The sequence below is a fragment of the Emys orbicularis genome, chromosome 8, assembly GCF_028017835.1.
Source record: "Emys orbicularis isolate rEmyOrb1 chromosome 8, rEmyOrb1.hap1, whole genome shotgun sequence".
NCBI classification, from domain to species: Eukaryota; Metazoa; Chordata; order Testudines; family Emydidae; genus Emys; species Emys orbicularis.
Window position 1 is genome coordinate 31,332,854 of NC_088690.1, and position 16,534 is coordinate 31,349,387.

Genomic DNA, 16,534 nt, shown 5'->3' on the forward strand with positions numbered 1-16,534 from the left:
GTGGGAAAAGCTGAGCAAACAACCAGTGACAGTCACAAAGACAACCAGCAGATTAATCTTTCTGGGAAAGAGACTTCTTTCTTCAGATGGTACAGAAGGAGAAATGTTTGTCCTGAGATTGTCCAGCTCAGTGAGTCAAATACTTCTGTGTTTTCAGAAACATTACTGACTAAAAATATCTGCTACGTGTTCTGTCAGAGTGGATCAACTAGGAAAGCTCTGATACTGTTGCAAAGGATGGCTACAGTCAACTTATGTACAATACATACATCAGGTAAAATCTAAGTAACTTGCTGTTCATGTTCCAAAGGGACTTGCTTTCATCTCATTGACATTGTGGCATTGTTCCTAAACTAGAGTGGGGTACAGACAGTTCTTAAGGCAAGGAGGCTGAACACTTGAGTTTGCACTGGGTGAATTGGAATGTTAAGCTAAAGTTTATGTTGCCTGCTTTTAATAAGCTTGCCTAGGAATATGTGATGGTTAGGAAATACACCTCCACCACAATAGAACACTGTTCTCGGGAGCCAAAAAATTTTACCACGTTATAGGTGAAACCGCGTTATATTGAACTTGCTTTGATCCGCCGGAGCGCGCAGCCCCACCCTCCCAGAGCACTGCTTTACCGCGTTATATCCGAATTTGTGTTATATCGGGTCACGTTATATCGGGGTAGAGGTGTATGCCAGGGGAGTTAGAGTAAAAAGGGCAAACGTATGGAAATGTGGTGAAAGCAATATTTAAAGTCCTGGACACTTCTAATTGCTCACACAACCTGTATTTTTTTCTGTGCTAGGGCAAATAATGGTAAATATCTTCTTTAGGTTTAATCCTGTAAGGTGTTGAGTGCTGCCAACCCTGATCCAGCAAAGCCTTTAAGCATGTGTGTTAATTTCAACGTGTCTATTCATATGCCTAAGGGCTTGATTGGGGCCAGACTGCTCAGCACCTTAAGATCCAGGACTTAGTAGTTCCTTAACAGTTTGAAAAGAATTATGCTTGTCAACCCAACCTGACTCTCCAGATTGGAGGAGATTTCCCTCCCCCCCCCCCCCCACTTTGGAGGTGAAAGCAGGAAGCACCTCTTAAATAACTTCAGGGTCTCCCTGGGGAGCCTATTCTTTGGTGACCCGGTTTTTCTCCTCTTCACTAGCCTCCTACACAGCCCATTGCTGCTACTGTGGTTGTCATTAAAAAGTCAACACTTGGCAACAGTAGCCATACAATGGTATTGGAGGCAGATATTTCCTTATGTTTCAAATAGGAAATTTCTGTGGTATTGTAGAGACCACTGTATGTTAAGATTGGCAAATGTTGACTTTCTTTAATGGTGACCGCTGTATGGAGGGTCTTTGTTAAATGAGCGTAGCTGTTTACCATCACATTAATCTGCTCATCTCTTGCAGTACATTTGAGTGTAAAAAGCATTAGGTGGTATCTGTAAGACATCAGGATGAAGAATCAATGGCTCCCAAGTTAACAGTGACTGCTGTCCAGCCTTGGGTTCAAACACACTCCCCACTGACTCTATAGCCCTCATCTCCAAGGGAGAACAGGGACTGGTAGGGATGGTAACTACACTTGTGATTTTTATTGCATGTTGTGGCAAGAGTGACAAATTGAAGCTCTGAGAGTAGGGTGACCAGATGTCCTGATTTTATAGGGACAGTCCCAAATTTTGGGTCTTTTTCTTATATAGGCTCCTATTACCCCCCACCCCCGTCCCGATTTTTCACATTTGCTGTCTGGTCACCCTATCTGAGAGGAACAGTTTTTCTGAGTTCAGATATTCTTACATGGGTTGTGCTAAATGCCAGTGCTCATGAGGCACACAGAATAGATTTGATTTAAAGCAAGTGTAATTTAAGAAGCTGACATCCTCCCTTTTCCCTGACTGAAAAGGCAGAAGCAAATATATCTGGTATAAACACACTGCAAAGAGTCTGCTGAAATGCCAAACTTTCCATTGTGCTGGCAGAAGGATTGATCTAGGTGACTTGATGCGTGGTTTTCATCTCTAATGGCCAAGAGTCTTAACAATAGAAACAACGGCTTGCATCCCTTTGTTCTTTATAAGGACTCTTCCCCTTCATGGCAGAGGTGGCTCAACTAAGGATTCTAGGTTTTTTATCTGCACAAGATGTAGCATGTAATGGAAAGCGTGGAATGTGGGAGTTCATGGTCACTTCACTTTGAAGTCAGTCATATACATACATACTTGTCTGTACAATATAGAATATGTATGCCAGACTTACTAGTGAGAGAGACATTCACTGCATTGAGTGTGTTAACAAAAGATAAGTGCGGCTTCTACAAAATCCCTCTCAGAACTAACATAGGAGTAGCATAGGTTTGGAGGCACCTGCCTTCATCTTGGAAATTAGAGTACATACCTAAATATGATCATTGCTTATTATAGCAACACTGCCATAACTGAGGGACCATTGGTGTTTCTGCTGTGAATAACAATGTGACCTTGGATAAACCTGCGTCTCTGCATGCACCGGCCCCCCTACCCCCACCTGTCTTACCTATTAGATTGTAAACTCTTCAGGGCAGTGTGTTTGTACAGTTGTCTAGCAAAACAGGACCTCAAACTCAGCTGGAGCCTCTTGTCACTACTATAATAAATCAGCTAAATCTATCCCTGATGGTACTCAACTGAAGCTGAGTCACCTGGGGATGAAATTGGACCAACGTGTTTTAATCTAGTGAACCTAGTTGTTAATTCTAGAGTCTGGAAGAAACGTTTAAAATTTTAGACCCTTTTGTCATATCTGAAGTGTTAAGATATACTTGGTTTAAAAAAAAAAAATCCTTTTGCTGGCATTAGGTCTTGGGTGAAGCCTTTCATTGTTCTGTTTTTAATAACCAAATTAAGCAGCTGAATTTGTTCTTGGTGCAATTTCATTGAAGTCAGTGGAATTACACTATAGTGCTGTTGGTGTAGTTCGGTAGCTGTTTTTGTGATTTGTTTCGCATAGTAACCTTTACATTCTACCAGCTAACCTGATGATGGAATAAGGGCATGAACAGGAAGTTCCAACAATGACATTTGTTTCTATGTTATGTATACATGTGATATTATAAATTCATAGCCAAGGTGTCCATTTCTTCCTTTCCTGTGCTAGACTATCATAGTTTTTTTTTTTTTTTTCATTTAAGGCAATGATTAAGTAATATTGTCTTTAGAACTGTGTAACTGAAGATCTAATGACCAAATTCTGACCAGATTTAGGAGGTAGCTCATCAACTTTAGTGGTATCAAATATCAGAGTGGTAGCCGTGTTAGTCTGAATCTGTAAAAAGCAACAGAGGGTCCTGTGGCACCTTTAAGACTAACAGAAGTATTGGGAGCATAAGCTTTCGTGGGTAAGAACCTCACTTCTTCAGATGCAAGTAATGGAAATCTCCAGAGGCAGGTATAAATCAGTATGGAGATAACGAGGTTAGTTCAATCAGGGAGGGTGAGGTGCTCTGCTAGCAGTAGAGGTGTGAACACCAAGGGAGGAGAAACTGCTTCTGTAGTTGGATAGCCATTCACAGTCTTTGTTTAATCCTGATCTGATGGTGTCAAATTTGCAAATGAACTGGAGCTCAGCAGTTTCTCTTTGGAGTCTGGTCCTGAAGTTTTTTTGCTGTAAGATGGCTACCTTAACATCTTCTATTGTGTGGCCAGGGAGGTTGAAGTGTTCTCCTACAGGTTTTTGTATATTGCCATTCCTGATATCTGACTTGTGTCCATTTATCCTCTTGCGTAGTGACTGTCCAGTTTGGCCAATGTACATAGCAGAGGGGCATTGCTGGCACATGATGGCATATATAACCTTGGTGGACGTGCAGGTGAATGAGCCGGTGATGTTGTAGCTGATCTGGTTAGGTCCTGTGATAGTGCTGCTGGTGTAGATATGTGGGCAGAGTTGGCATCGAGGTTTGTTGCATGGGTTGGTTCCTGAGTTAGAGTTGTTATGGTGCGGTGCATGGTTGCTGGTGAGAATATGCTTAAGGTTGGCGGGTTGTCTGTGGGCGAGGACTGGCCTGCCTCCCAAGGTCTGTGAAAGTGAGGGATCATTGTCCAGGATGGGTTGTAGATCACTGATGATGCGTTGGAGAGGTTTAAGCTGAGGGCTGTAGGTGATGGCCAGTGGAGTTCTGTTGGTTTCTTTTTTGGGCCTGTCTTGTAGCAGGAGGCTTCTGGGTACACGTCTGGCTCTGTTGATTTGTTCCTTTATTTCCTTGTGTGGGTAGCGTAGTTTTGAGAATGCTTGGTGAAGATCTTGTAGGCGTTGGTCTCTGTCTGAGGGGTTGGAGCAGATGCGGTTGTACCTCAGTGCTTGGCTGTAGATGATGGATCGTGTGGTGTGTCCGGGGTGGAAGCTGGAGGCATGAAGGTAGGCATAGCGGTCGGTGGGTTTTCGGTATAGGGTGGTGTTAATGTGGCCATTGCTTATTTGTACTGTGGTGTCCAGGAAGTGGACCTCCCGTGTAGATTGGTCCAGGCTGAGGTTGATGGTGGGGTGGAAGCTGTTGAAATCATGGTGGAATTCTTCCAGGGTCTCCTTCCCATGGGTCCAGATGATGAAGATGTCATCAATGTAGCGTAGGTAGAGAAGGGGCGTGAGTGGACGAGAGCTGAGGAAGCGTTGTTCCAGGTCAGCCATAAAGATGTTGGCATATTGTGGGGCCATGCAGGTGCCCATAGTGGTGCCACTGGTCTGGCACCGCTATGGGCACCCGCATGCATTGGTGACCTCCCAGAAAACACCATCCTTGCCACCATGGATGTAGAGGCTCTCTACACAAACATCCCACACACAGATGGAATACAAGCTGTCAGGAACAGTATCCCTGATGATGACACAGCACAACTTATTGCTGAGCTCTGTGACTTTATCCTCACGCACAATTATTTCAAATTTGGTGACAATATATACCTCCAGACCAGTGGCACCGCTATGGGCACCCGCATGGCCCCACAATATGCCAACATCTTTATGGCTGACCTGGAACAACGCTTCCTCAGCTCTCGTCCACTCACGCCCCTTCTCTACCTACGCTACATTGATGACATCTTCATCATCTGGACCCATGGGAAGGAGACCCTGGAAGAATTCCACCATGATTTCAACAGCTAAAGGAAAAGGAAAGCAAATGGGTGAGCATCACCTTTAAATCATCAGAGAAATGCCCAAGACAGTTAATAACAATCTCCTCTTTGTAACATAATGTGACCGGCAGATGGCACCAAACATTTGGCCTGAAGAAGTGTGTGTAGGGAGGAGGGGGGTTGGAGGAGTGGGAGCGAGGCTTGTGCTACAGTATAATAGGCAATTAGAGAAGAAGCACATTGTTCTATAGCCATATCTTCTGGGACTACAAGATTCTGATGAATTGTACTAGTGCCATGGAACTCTGATTTATTCAGTGTATACCAGCACATTTGACAAATAATTTTGTGTACAGCATCAAGGACTAAGCGCAGCTTTTCAGCATAAGGGATATATTCTCACCTTCACAGATGGAGATTTAGTAGACTCACGAGAAAATCCCCATCTATCAGGATGAGAAATGCACATACAAATATTAACTTGAAGAACCAGCAAAAGAGGATGCAGTAGAAGAAAAGAGAGGCTGGAGTGGAGTTATGTAGAGCTCTGAAGGTCAGGACAAGGAGACTGAGCATAACGTAAGAGACAATAGGAATCCAGTAGAGAAGGACGACATGGCTAAGGCAGTGAGCAAGGAAGTCCTTATAGCAGGGGTAGCCAACTATTTTTTTGTCAAGGTTCAGATTTCTTGGTCAAGATATAGTCCAGGTCCAGACTCCAGAGAAAATAATGAAAAAAATAATATGAGGGGAATGGGCAACAGGGGATGGATCACTTGATGATTACCTGTTCTGTTCATTCCCTCTGGGGCACCTGGCATTGGCCGCTGTCGGAAGACAGGATACTGGGCTAGATGGACCTTTGGTCTGACCCAGTAGGGCTGTTCTTATGGAAGTAAATAAAAAGATATTGAGGATTAATTATCTCTGTTCTCCAAATATAGAAAGCCAGCAGCATGTAGGGCCTAAAGCTTCTGTCAAAGCCTTGAAAGGGAAAGACTTCTGCTCCTATCAATCTCCGCTAGTTCTGCATGTGCTTCAGTATCTAACAAAGGGAATTTGCTTATCACAGATCATATATAGAACTGTAGAAGGAACTCTCTTTGTTGACCAGACAACCTGATTAGCTTGATCTTTCCAAACCAGCAATTTGTGGTGCCTCTATCCCTGGAAATATAGGGCCAAAAGACGGCAGAAGTGTTAATGGGCCACTCTACCTTGAATGGTCCCTTAAATATGTGCTAACTACTATGTCCTAACTAACCAATCTGGGAGTACCTTTCCCAGACAGGAAGAAGAGCAGTGTGTGGCTCAAAAGCTTGTCTCTCTCACCAACAAAAGTTGGTCCAGTAAAAGATATTACCTCACCCAATTTGTCTCAGAAAAAATAGGCATTCAGTTTTGTATATAAAATGCTTATGTAATTGCAAGTCTCATTGGCATGCAGATATATCAGGAAGTTTCCAAATTATTATTCAGCTTCCTCACCCAAAAAAACATGGTCTAGTTTCTTCTGGTATCACTCGTCTCTCTCAAATCACCACAGATCAGTGATTTTTCACTTCAAATCCTAGTCATCTTGCCATTTGACAGCTAGCTTTCTTTTTGGTGGGCCTGGAAGCCCATCAGCCATCTTGGTGTACAACATCACCGGCAAGCTTTTTGTACACCAGCACAGCAGGCATGACTGACAAGCAGCCATACTGGCTCCAAAATGTTTGCAAGTGAGATTGTGTCTGTCTGTTCTAAAAAGACACGTGCAATGAGTTCCAAGGCCATATATATGAGGATTCTGTCACTATTAACTCTTCTGTGAAACCATGCTCTGAGTACTGGGACATCCCAGGACATCCCTATGCATAGATCTTTGGCCCAGTTCATAAGAGATGGATGCTCTTCTTTACCTTTCTTGCCTGGGTATCTGCTTGGTCTCCATTCCCTCTGCGGGTGGACAATGAATCACTTCTGGTACAGACTAACTTCTTCATGTAGTTTTTAGGTATGCAGATGCCTTAGTCAATGAGCTTCAGCCCAAGTGGGAAGGGTGTTTATCTCAGCTCCAGCATGCACTGCTGTATTGCAATAGTGAACACTGGCCAAAAGGCTCCTGGCAAGGGAATTGCTTAGTGAATAATTCTGCAAATGTTCAGTTCTACCCTGAGAAACTTTTGTCCACTTATTCCAGTAAGTCAGCTGCCAGGCCCTCCCTCTGTGTGGAATTTCTTCATATATATTAAAAAAATAAAAATAAACTAGCAAATATTTTCTTAAATGAATTGTGGCTTTGCAATAAGATTGATTTGTTCTATCCCTTCCAATAGTGACTTTTATAATGGGATTACATGAATGTAAATCTTCAGAAGAACAGTTACAAGATAATGCCTCAAAGCACAGCACGGAGGGTTTGTCTCTTGGGAGTGACTTCCTTCCTGCTGGTGATGAGTTGATCAAAGCTATATTACAAGTCACTTAAATTGAAATGAGGCTAACTTCTTTTTTGAGCTAAAGGGGTGATTCTCACAGTTTGATCTTTAACTTTGTAGTTTGCTATGGAAGGGAAAACTTTATAAATCGGAAGAAAAAAGTAACAAGTACTTGTCTCTAGAAGAATAGCCCCCAGTACAATGAGGATCTGAGCTTGACTGTGTCCTAATTATATTATTAGTGTAAATAGTAATTAAGCTAAATCTTAACAGAGACTTTAAACAAAATAGCAAGAGCGTGTCTGTTTTATTACTTAAAAAAGAAAGCATTTGTACAGATTCTATATGAAGAAAATTAGCCTGTGCCCTAGCTTTGAAACTACAGTATGATGCTATCAGGCCACACCTGCTCCTTATTCAAATCCCTCCTAAAATCTCTGTCTAGTCCCCATAGTTCATGCTCAGGTTACTACTACGTATAAATATACTGTCACTAAATATAAAAATAATATTCTCTGGCTTTCCTAGTGTGTCCCATCTTCTCTGCCAGTCTTCTCAATGAAAGATCTTTAGTGCAGGGACTGTCTATCTGTGTCTTGTACAGGGCCAAGCACATAACTAGCCTAGCTGGACAGCATATATAAAATTTGCTTTATGACTCAGTAATAAACTCACTTGCTCCCACTGCTGCTGGAAAATGACTGTTCAACTCCTTTTATACTCAAATTGTTGGTGTGGTGGGAAGCAAGAAGAGATACATTTTACTCCACTTCAGTTAGGACCTCCAAGTACCTCAAATGGTTGGGGATAGACCTAAGCATCACTGAACTTTAGGAGTTTCAATGCACCAAGAAGCACTTAGAATAGTTTTTTCCCCTCTCTTTTCCCTCAGACAGTAGATCAGTCTGATGAAGGACATTGGCTAGCAGGCCTCATTTACTCCCAGGGACATATTTCAAAATCAATAATTGATATACTTGATCTATATTTAAATTGAGGTGCCTAGCACCATAGTTCCTAATGCAAGCATAGTTTTACTAAGCCTCCACCCCTTTCTGGAACTGTCCTCTTAATAACTAATGAGCCAAACCTGTTCTGTCCATTCTCTAGCACACTATTCTTACATTTGATTCTCATCACTTGCCAATATCTAATTAATGCCCTAATGACAATATACATAGACTACAGAACTCTAATTAATGTAAAAGTGCATTTGGTAGGGAAGACAGCCTACTGATCAATAATGCAGTAAGGCAATATGCTGCACTCTGTCTTTCGTCTTCTAGTCACAGCTTTTCTCTCTTACAGACTTTTCTGCTTTTCTCTTCGAAGGAAAAATCTGTTGGTGCTTCTAATAACCAGTCAATAAATGATCTTTTTCAATATGCTGGAATAAACCATAGGCATTTTAAGGCTTTCTATGATTTGAGGAGCAGTAGGTCAGCTACAAGAGAGGCTGAGCTTCCATGAGTTAAGTCCCTGTTGTTGTTGTTGACAGAGAGGCGGCTTTATTTTTAGCCTCTGAATTCTCCTCTACAGACATGCCTCCCCTTTTATAGGAGGAAAGAAATATCCTATATTCTCAGGCAGCTAAATAGCTTCCATGACAAGGCAAATCTCTTCACAGTGGTCTAACTTTTCCCACACAACTTCCAAACAGTGCAAATACAGCCACCAGTTTTAAGTTCCTACTTGTTGTACACACTTGAAACTATGTAGGGGTGACAATTTCAACATTCGACCTGGCTTGTATTCAGTGTTGTCAATTTCCCCCTTTCCACCAGTCCTGTGTTGTCACGTGTATTGCAGGCACAAGAAGCTGGGTATAGTCATGGCTTGCCTCAACCAAAACGTTAAAGTTTGGACTTGATTTTCTGCTTCATTAGGGCTATTTTGTACCATTCCAGTGGTGTAAGGCAGCCTTAAATCCCGCTTAGCTGGCTGCAGGACTATGAGGGAAATCCTTGGGTATTGAGCTGCCTTGAGTCTTGGATTATTTCAGGCCAGTGAAATGGACCCTTTGGCATCATAGGAGCAGCTATGGATTACAGCAGCCTTTCAGATGCTTTAATTTATGCCTGGGACTGGCCTAGAACCAGATTGGCCCCACCCTCAAGGAAGTGCCACGGTGACAAAGCTACTTCTGTCCTGCTCATTCCCAACTCCCTAGACCTACACTAAGCTTGCTTTGCCTGAACAGAAGAGTCATAAATAGGCCATCTGCAGGGAGAACACAGACTTCTCAGTCACACAATCTGTGGTTTTTGGCCCAGCTTATACATCCTACTGATGGTATAGCACTAGGCTACTAAACTGTGTATATATAGTTTAATTATGTACTTATCTGAATGACAAGGCAGTAAGGACACTTGCTCAAGTGCACTGGGATGAATGACTCTTGTGGCTTGTCACAATTCTAATATGTTTACTAAATATAGTGTTTCTTTAAAACTGCAAACGAGAGGATGTGAAGCAGAGTTTGTTATGGTTATCTAGAGAAATTCTAACTACTGTAGCTGGTGCTTAGATCCTACAATAGGAGCCTTGGAAATGCTTTCCAATAGTAGTACACTTCTTCCAAGACCTGGAAGTCTCCAACTCCTTCAGATGTTGGATTAAAGCATATCTTTTAGAAATGTATGCTTTTCTTAAAGACTGCATGCAATGGTGAATCCACCATCTTCTCTGGAAAATGGTTTCAATATTTAATTACCCTCCCTCACTGCCAGGAAACAACAACTTCAAGGTTGAATTAGTCTAACTTCAACTTCCAGCCACTGGATCTTCTTATGCCTTTATCAGGAAGACTGAAGAGCGCTCCCCCACCCCACCATCTCCTCTTTTCAATGTGTATGTACTTGCATGCAGCGATTCACCTTTCAAACTTCTTTAAAGCTGAATAGATTGTGCTCCTTAAGCCTTATGTCATAAAGCTTGTTTTCCAGTCCCTGAATCACTTTTGTGGCCCTCTGAACTCTCCAGTATTTCCACATACTTCTTGAAGTGTGGATACCAGAACTGGACACAGTATTCGAATAGTAGTCTTATCAATGCTGTGTATAGAAGCAAGGTCACTCTCTACTACTATTTGATATTTCCTTGTCTATGTAGCCAAGGATTACACAACCGCTTTTTACCACAGAATTGCACTGAAAGCTCACACTAACAGTTAACCTGTGAAGAGCCTTATGTCCTTCAGAGACACTGCTTTTCAAGACAGTCTCCACATAGAAGTATAGCCTGCATTCTTTGTTGTCAGATATGACTTTGCATTTGGCTATTAAAATGCATCTTCTTGAATTGTGGCCACTTAACCAGGCACTCCAGATCACTGTAATTATAGGCTACCCCACCAATATTTGGCATCTGCAAACTTGGCCAGCAAAAATTGTATATAATTTAAATAGTAACTTTTCAACAGAATAGTGTTTGGACCAAGAACTGACTGCTAGGGTGCCCTGCTGGAAACAACCCAATTCATTTGTCACCCCACTAACAATTACAGGTGGAGATCTGTTAGTAAGCCAGCTTTTAGTCCATCTAATGCAAGTTTGTTTGTTTTTAATCAGTCATGTGGTACTAGATTAAATGCTTGGAAAAAAATCAACCATAACCATAACCTTGTCAATCAAATCTGTCTTTTACAAGACCTACCTTCCATGAAACCATATTCATGGATTATAAGACAGACTGATGGTCATGGAAGTCGCAGAAATCATGGAATCAGTGACTTCAGCTTGTGGCGCTGGGAAGCTGCAGGGTCCCCTGCCAACCGTGGAGGCTGGGAGCTGTGGGGTACCCTGCTGCCTCGGGCAGCCCTCAGAGCTCCTGACTGCAGTGGGCAGCAGGGGTACCTCTCAGCTTCCAGCCCCTGCAGGTGGCAGGGGCACCCCAGCTGCTACAGGCCATGGGCTGCAGGGGATGCTTGAGCTCCAACACTGAACCTGCAGCTGCCCCAGTGGCAGGGCTCAGGCTTCTGGGACTTTTACTAAAATGCTAAAAATACCTATGACAAAATCTTAGCCTTAATTATAAGGCTAGAAGGGATCACTGTGATCATCTAGTCTGAACACCTCTCAGAGGATTTGTATAATTTTAGTCTTTAATTTTTTTTGAGTCCTGAATTAACCATTCCATTACTTAACCAATCCATAGGTCCCCCAGTCATCCCTTTTACCTTTTTCAAATATTTGAACTATGTTAGTAGTACTCCAAGACTTTAGAATTTACGTTTTTCATGACTGTTAAAAATAAACGTCAGTGGTTCAGAGTGCTCCACAGCTAGTTCCTTTAAGACTGTTGGATGCAAGTTATCCAGGCCTGTTGATTTGACAATGCTTCATTTTAGCAGATTCTGCCTCACTTTCTCTTGCTACAGATAAACTTTCTATTCCACCCACCATTGTCATACAAGATTGCACAATTTCTCCCTTTGATTTCCAGGCAGGTGCAGTGCTCTCTCCTTTACTCTGAGCTATCCACTGAGATACAAAGTTGTATTTAAAAAGAACTAGCAAGTTGTTGTTTTTTTTAAAATTATGTTGAGTGGTAGTTAAGGTTGTATGAGGACATACCTCATCCATCCAAAAACCTTAAAAATATGTAAATAAGTTAAGGGGAGAGACTTGTTCGTTAATTTATATTGAAGCTGAAGTTTAGTTTCATAAGTTATCCTTATTTTAATGTATGTATTCACTCAACTAGCAAAACTGACAATTCACACTGGGTCTCAGTCTTAGTATACTGTCTGTACAGGGTATTTATGTTCTCTGCTCACAGTAATGAGTTGATTAAAAAGGGAAAATTTTATAAATTCAATAAATAAAAAGCATATCCAAGAGTTTTGTGAAAGTAATTTATTGCCCTCTAAACACTATATTCTAATAACTCAGATCTACTGTAGCAAAGTAAAACACTTGGTGTAAAGTACACCTGACATCAGACTTACACATGCCTTACAGGTTTTCTATGTAGTCTTCACTAAAGTGCACCTACTTCATGTTTTACAGTCACTCCAGATCGTGAGTTCTTCCATCATAACAAAATTTCCAAAACTTTCAGAACCAGGCATTTGTTATAAACTGTAAATAACATGTCTATAAAAAGGACAGCTGAGAAATACAAAATGCGAGAGAGGACTAGCAGACAAATCTTTTTGGAGGCAGCGTACATCTCACATTTGATTATGACTTCCTGTACACAGAAAAGTAACATACAAACAGCATAGTAATCATCTCAATTATTTGGAACTGCCAACTAGTTTTAAAAGTTTGTTGTAATTGGACCAGTTTTTACAAACTCAGGGATTTGCATAATTAACTGAGTTTCATTAATGAAATGCATTGTTACAAACACAAAGAGCTGATATGTACTAGCACAAACTATTTGTTCAGCTTGCCAAGTTGTCAGATGTATGCTGTGCTGAAGCTTCACCTTCTAATTAAGACATTTACTACCATACAATATCTTTTTTAAAAATAATGTAGAAGCTGGAATGATTTGCTGGGTGTAGCACAGTTTATCTCAGAAGATAACCAGGATCAAATGTGAGGAAAGGACAGAAAGCAGCAAGATTTATATGCGTTCTAGTTTTTCACTTAGGAATTCTTCTACGCTATCTGTATTCCATTTGAGGATGCTCAGTTCTTCAGCAATGTTCCCACTGTCATCCAGCAGCTTTAGTACAGGATCAGAACCACGCACATACTGCACAAAGAGAAGGTTAGTTATCTTCTGTCTGGAAATCACATTTCCCCCTCCCCCACCTCACAAATCAGCTTTAAATTAAATACCTCAATTGCTGAAATACCAATTTCAAATTGAATTTTTATATGCAGGTATAAAAATGAATTAAAATTAAACCAAAAACACCCCTCTGAATGACATTTAATACTATAAAGCATTAAAGTGCAAAGTTTTTGTCTAATTTGGGCCATGCAATTTGTATTGGGAAATAAATCTAAGCATAGTTTTTTTTTTTAGGGAGTGGGGAGGTTTATGCTAATTTGAAAGTCCAATCTTTAATTTAGGAAAATAGTCATTCCTGCTAGGCCTTAGGTAAGGTTGTAAATGTTTTAATTAAGTTTAAAAAACCTTGAAACTTTTTATCAGCATTTGCTCCAACACTGAAAACCGTGCCTAGCATCCATCTTGAACTGGATTTATTCTTAAACCAGTAAGGAAAAAGTAACCGCAACAAAACGGAGTGAGCAATAGTCTCAGTCCACATTTTTAAAAATATTTTTTCCCTAGTTCTCATTTTTCCAAGTGTGAGATACCACAAGTTAACTGAAGTGATGTGTATAGGGCAGACATTTGATACTCAGCCCCAGAATATATCACCTAATTGATTGCATAATATTTACAGAAGGCCCCAAATATTTGCTTTGCTTCTTCAGTGCTTTTATAAAAAAAAAATTAAGTTAGTGCTTCTGCAAAGAGCCTAGTTGCCAGTCATGGAAACTAGAGTCCTCCAACCCTAGAAGTAAAGGCAGAGAGCATAAAAGCTTTCCCATACTGCCCGTCAACAGGAGTCAAACCCGTAGGTGAGGGACCATCACAAAAAGTTCAGTTTTGATGCTCTTTCAGTCCTTGTCCTTTTTCCTGTGACTGCCAACAAAAGGTGCCAGTTACTAAAAGCTATTGAACTAGGCAACAGTAGTAATATGGTAACCTCTTCATCCTACTACTTACCAAGGCAGGATTTCAAACTGTTAAGGTTCAACAACTACTGTATTACACAACACAGCATGGGAGAGGGAAGGAGGGTACAGATTGGATAGCTCAGGGAACTGGTATTCTCCTTTAGTCATTAAAAAATTGTAACTGAACTTCATTTGCCACCTGTAGTAACTAGGCAACTATCTGAATTGCTCCTTCTCCATATATTCACTTGTGTTCTCATAATGTAACTGGCATATTTTTCTAGTTACTCCTGGTCACCTCTTCTAATCAGAGTTCAATGCTGTACTATAGATTTCTGCTATTAACACATGCCTTGAGGCTATAATGCATCCTTTCCTAATATGACCTGCTGCTAAAATATTTTCACACTTTTGAAGACTCAGCAAATAAAGGGGAAAGGGAAGCCCAAATTACAACTTCTGTTTCAATGGGTTAGGTTCTTTAAATGCAATTAATAAGTTTCTAGAACAATTGCATTGGGAATCTTTTACTCTGAGCTAACCTAGTCAACTTGTTTTAGTTTGCCATTACAAGTCACTACAATTAATCTAATGGCATCACTAATCAGTTTCCCAAATACCAGACTCAAGGGTGCTAAAGGGTTAAACTGGTAATGTTTCATATCAATTCTAGCTGAGAATGCTTTGAAGTTAAATTGTATTACAAATGCAACTAAAATAAATTAAAAGTAGAGCCAAAGAGAAATTGAGGCAAAGGAAAAAGATGCTCTTGGGAGAGATTTTGGAGAGAATGTACACAGAATGCATGAGACGAGATACAGAAAGTCTTTTCCACGTGAAGTCTGCTTAAGAGAACACTATTCTCTGACAATAGAGGTGTTCAGTCTATGAAGTGACATATGATGCTGTTTCTTGGTGAGTGGAAGGAGGAAAATAAATGTGCGAATTTTGTGTGGCAAGTTGAAATAAGTGCATGTAGCATTTTAAAGACAACTGAAAATTTGAACTGGATCTTGAAATGGACAAACAGAATTGTTGGAGTACAGAACAATGGGACTGTGCTGCTCTGCCCAGATTAGATGTGACAGGCAGCAGCATTCTGTACAAGAGGGAGTTCTTCAACATCCAGCTTTCCAGACCATGAAGAAAGATTGGTGCCAGAGTCAAGGTGAGAAGAAGAATGGAAATGATTAGAGGGTCAACACCACATACAAAGTCTGCAGTGAGGAGAGAGTAAAAGACTCAGCAGGGAGAGAAAGTTAGAGAATATGGAGGAAGGACAGACTTGAGGTAAGGGGTGGGGGGGGGAAGGTGAATGAGAACAGGAGGAGTGAACCATGGAAGGATGGAGTAAGAGGAAAGAATGGGAACAAAGATTTATGTGGAAAGGAAGTGGGAGGATGACTGGATGGATGGGAATGGTAGGTGATTTGGGGGTTGAGGAAGTATAAGAGGAGAGGAACACAAGAATCTTAATACAGAAAACGAGAACTGGAACTATAACAGGAAGCTCAGAATTCCAAGACTTCACACCCAGCAAGTCAGCATAGTTGAAGTACATAAACCATGTGCTATTACATACATCAGGTTATTTCTGTAAAATAATATTTAGTAACCAATAGCACTACCGAAGCAATCCTATCTTAGCAATGGATACAATTATACAAGGTTTTCACCCAATCTATTTATAGGTGGGCCAGAGCTCCTGCCATTAAGATTTACATCAACACTCCATGTATGAACCCTTTGTATGTGATACAGGTTTATTTGATAAGCAAGTACTAAACACTGTGTGAAAGGACAGGTTTCAAATAGGTTTAATTCCTCTTAAGCCAGAATTTAAAATGTTTTAAAAAATGCTACTCACCTTGATTTGCAGTCCCCTGAATAGTTTAGGTTTGTCACTCCTGACAAAAGCTGAAGTTTGGAGGAAAGAACAAAGAAAACCAACTGAAAATTATTATTCTATAAAGAACACAAACTAGGTAATTTTCTCCTTCTATGTGGTCTCACATTTACATTAAATAAATGCATATTTGGAGATTTAATTTTTCCAGATATACTTTTAGATTATGAATACATGCTTCAGCCTCCAAACTATGCTGCTCCAAGCATTAAAATCCTCATCCATAAGCAATAACAGTTGAGGAATGTATTGTACTTGGAAAAAGACACGTTTTTACTTGGGGGGGGGGGGGGGGAAAGACGAGATGTATTCAAACACTTGGAAGCACATCTAATGCCAGTCGTGGTTTCCATGTATGAAGGAGAATCTTAAGAGATTTATATTTTATTGTTGAGGGCAGTCTAGGGGCTAGTACAAGGTGCTAATGTGCAAGAACATTAGTTTGAAACCTAGT

The 16,534-nt window shown here is 40.8% G+C and overlaps 1 protein-coding gene across 1 annotated transcript in view; it reads right to left on the minus strand.

Moving 5' to 3' along the window:
* Positions 1-12,377: 12,377 nt before the first annotated feature.
* The window catches only part of SELENOF (selenoprotein F), a 36,585-nt gene continuing 32,428 nt past the window's right edge, over positions 12,378-16,534 (minus strand). Inside the window, exons 4-5 of the mRNA XM_065409374.1 lie at positions 16,042-16,091; positions 12,378-13,236 (exon numbers count right to left, since the gene is read on the minus strand). Coding sequence (XP_065265446.1) covers positions 13,105-13,236; positions 16,042-16,091 — 182 coding nt within the window. The 3' untranslated portion in view covers positions 12,378-13,104. The remainder of the gene's footprint in view (positions 13,237-16,041; positions 16,092-16,534) is intronic.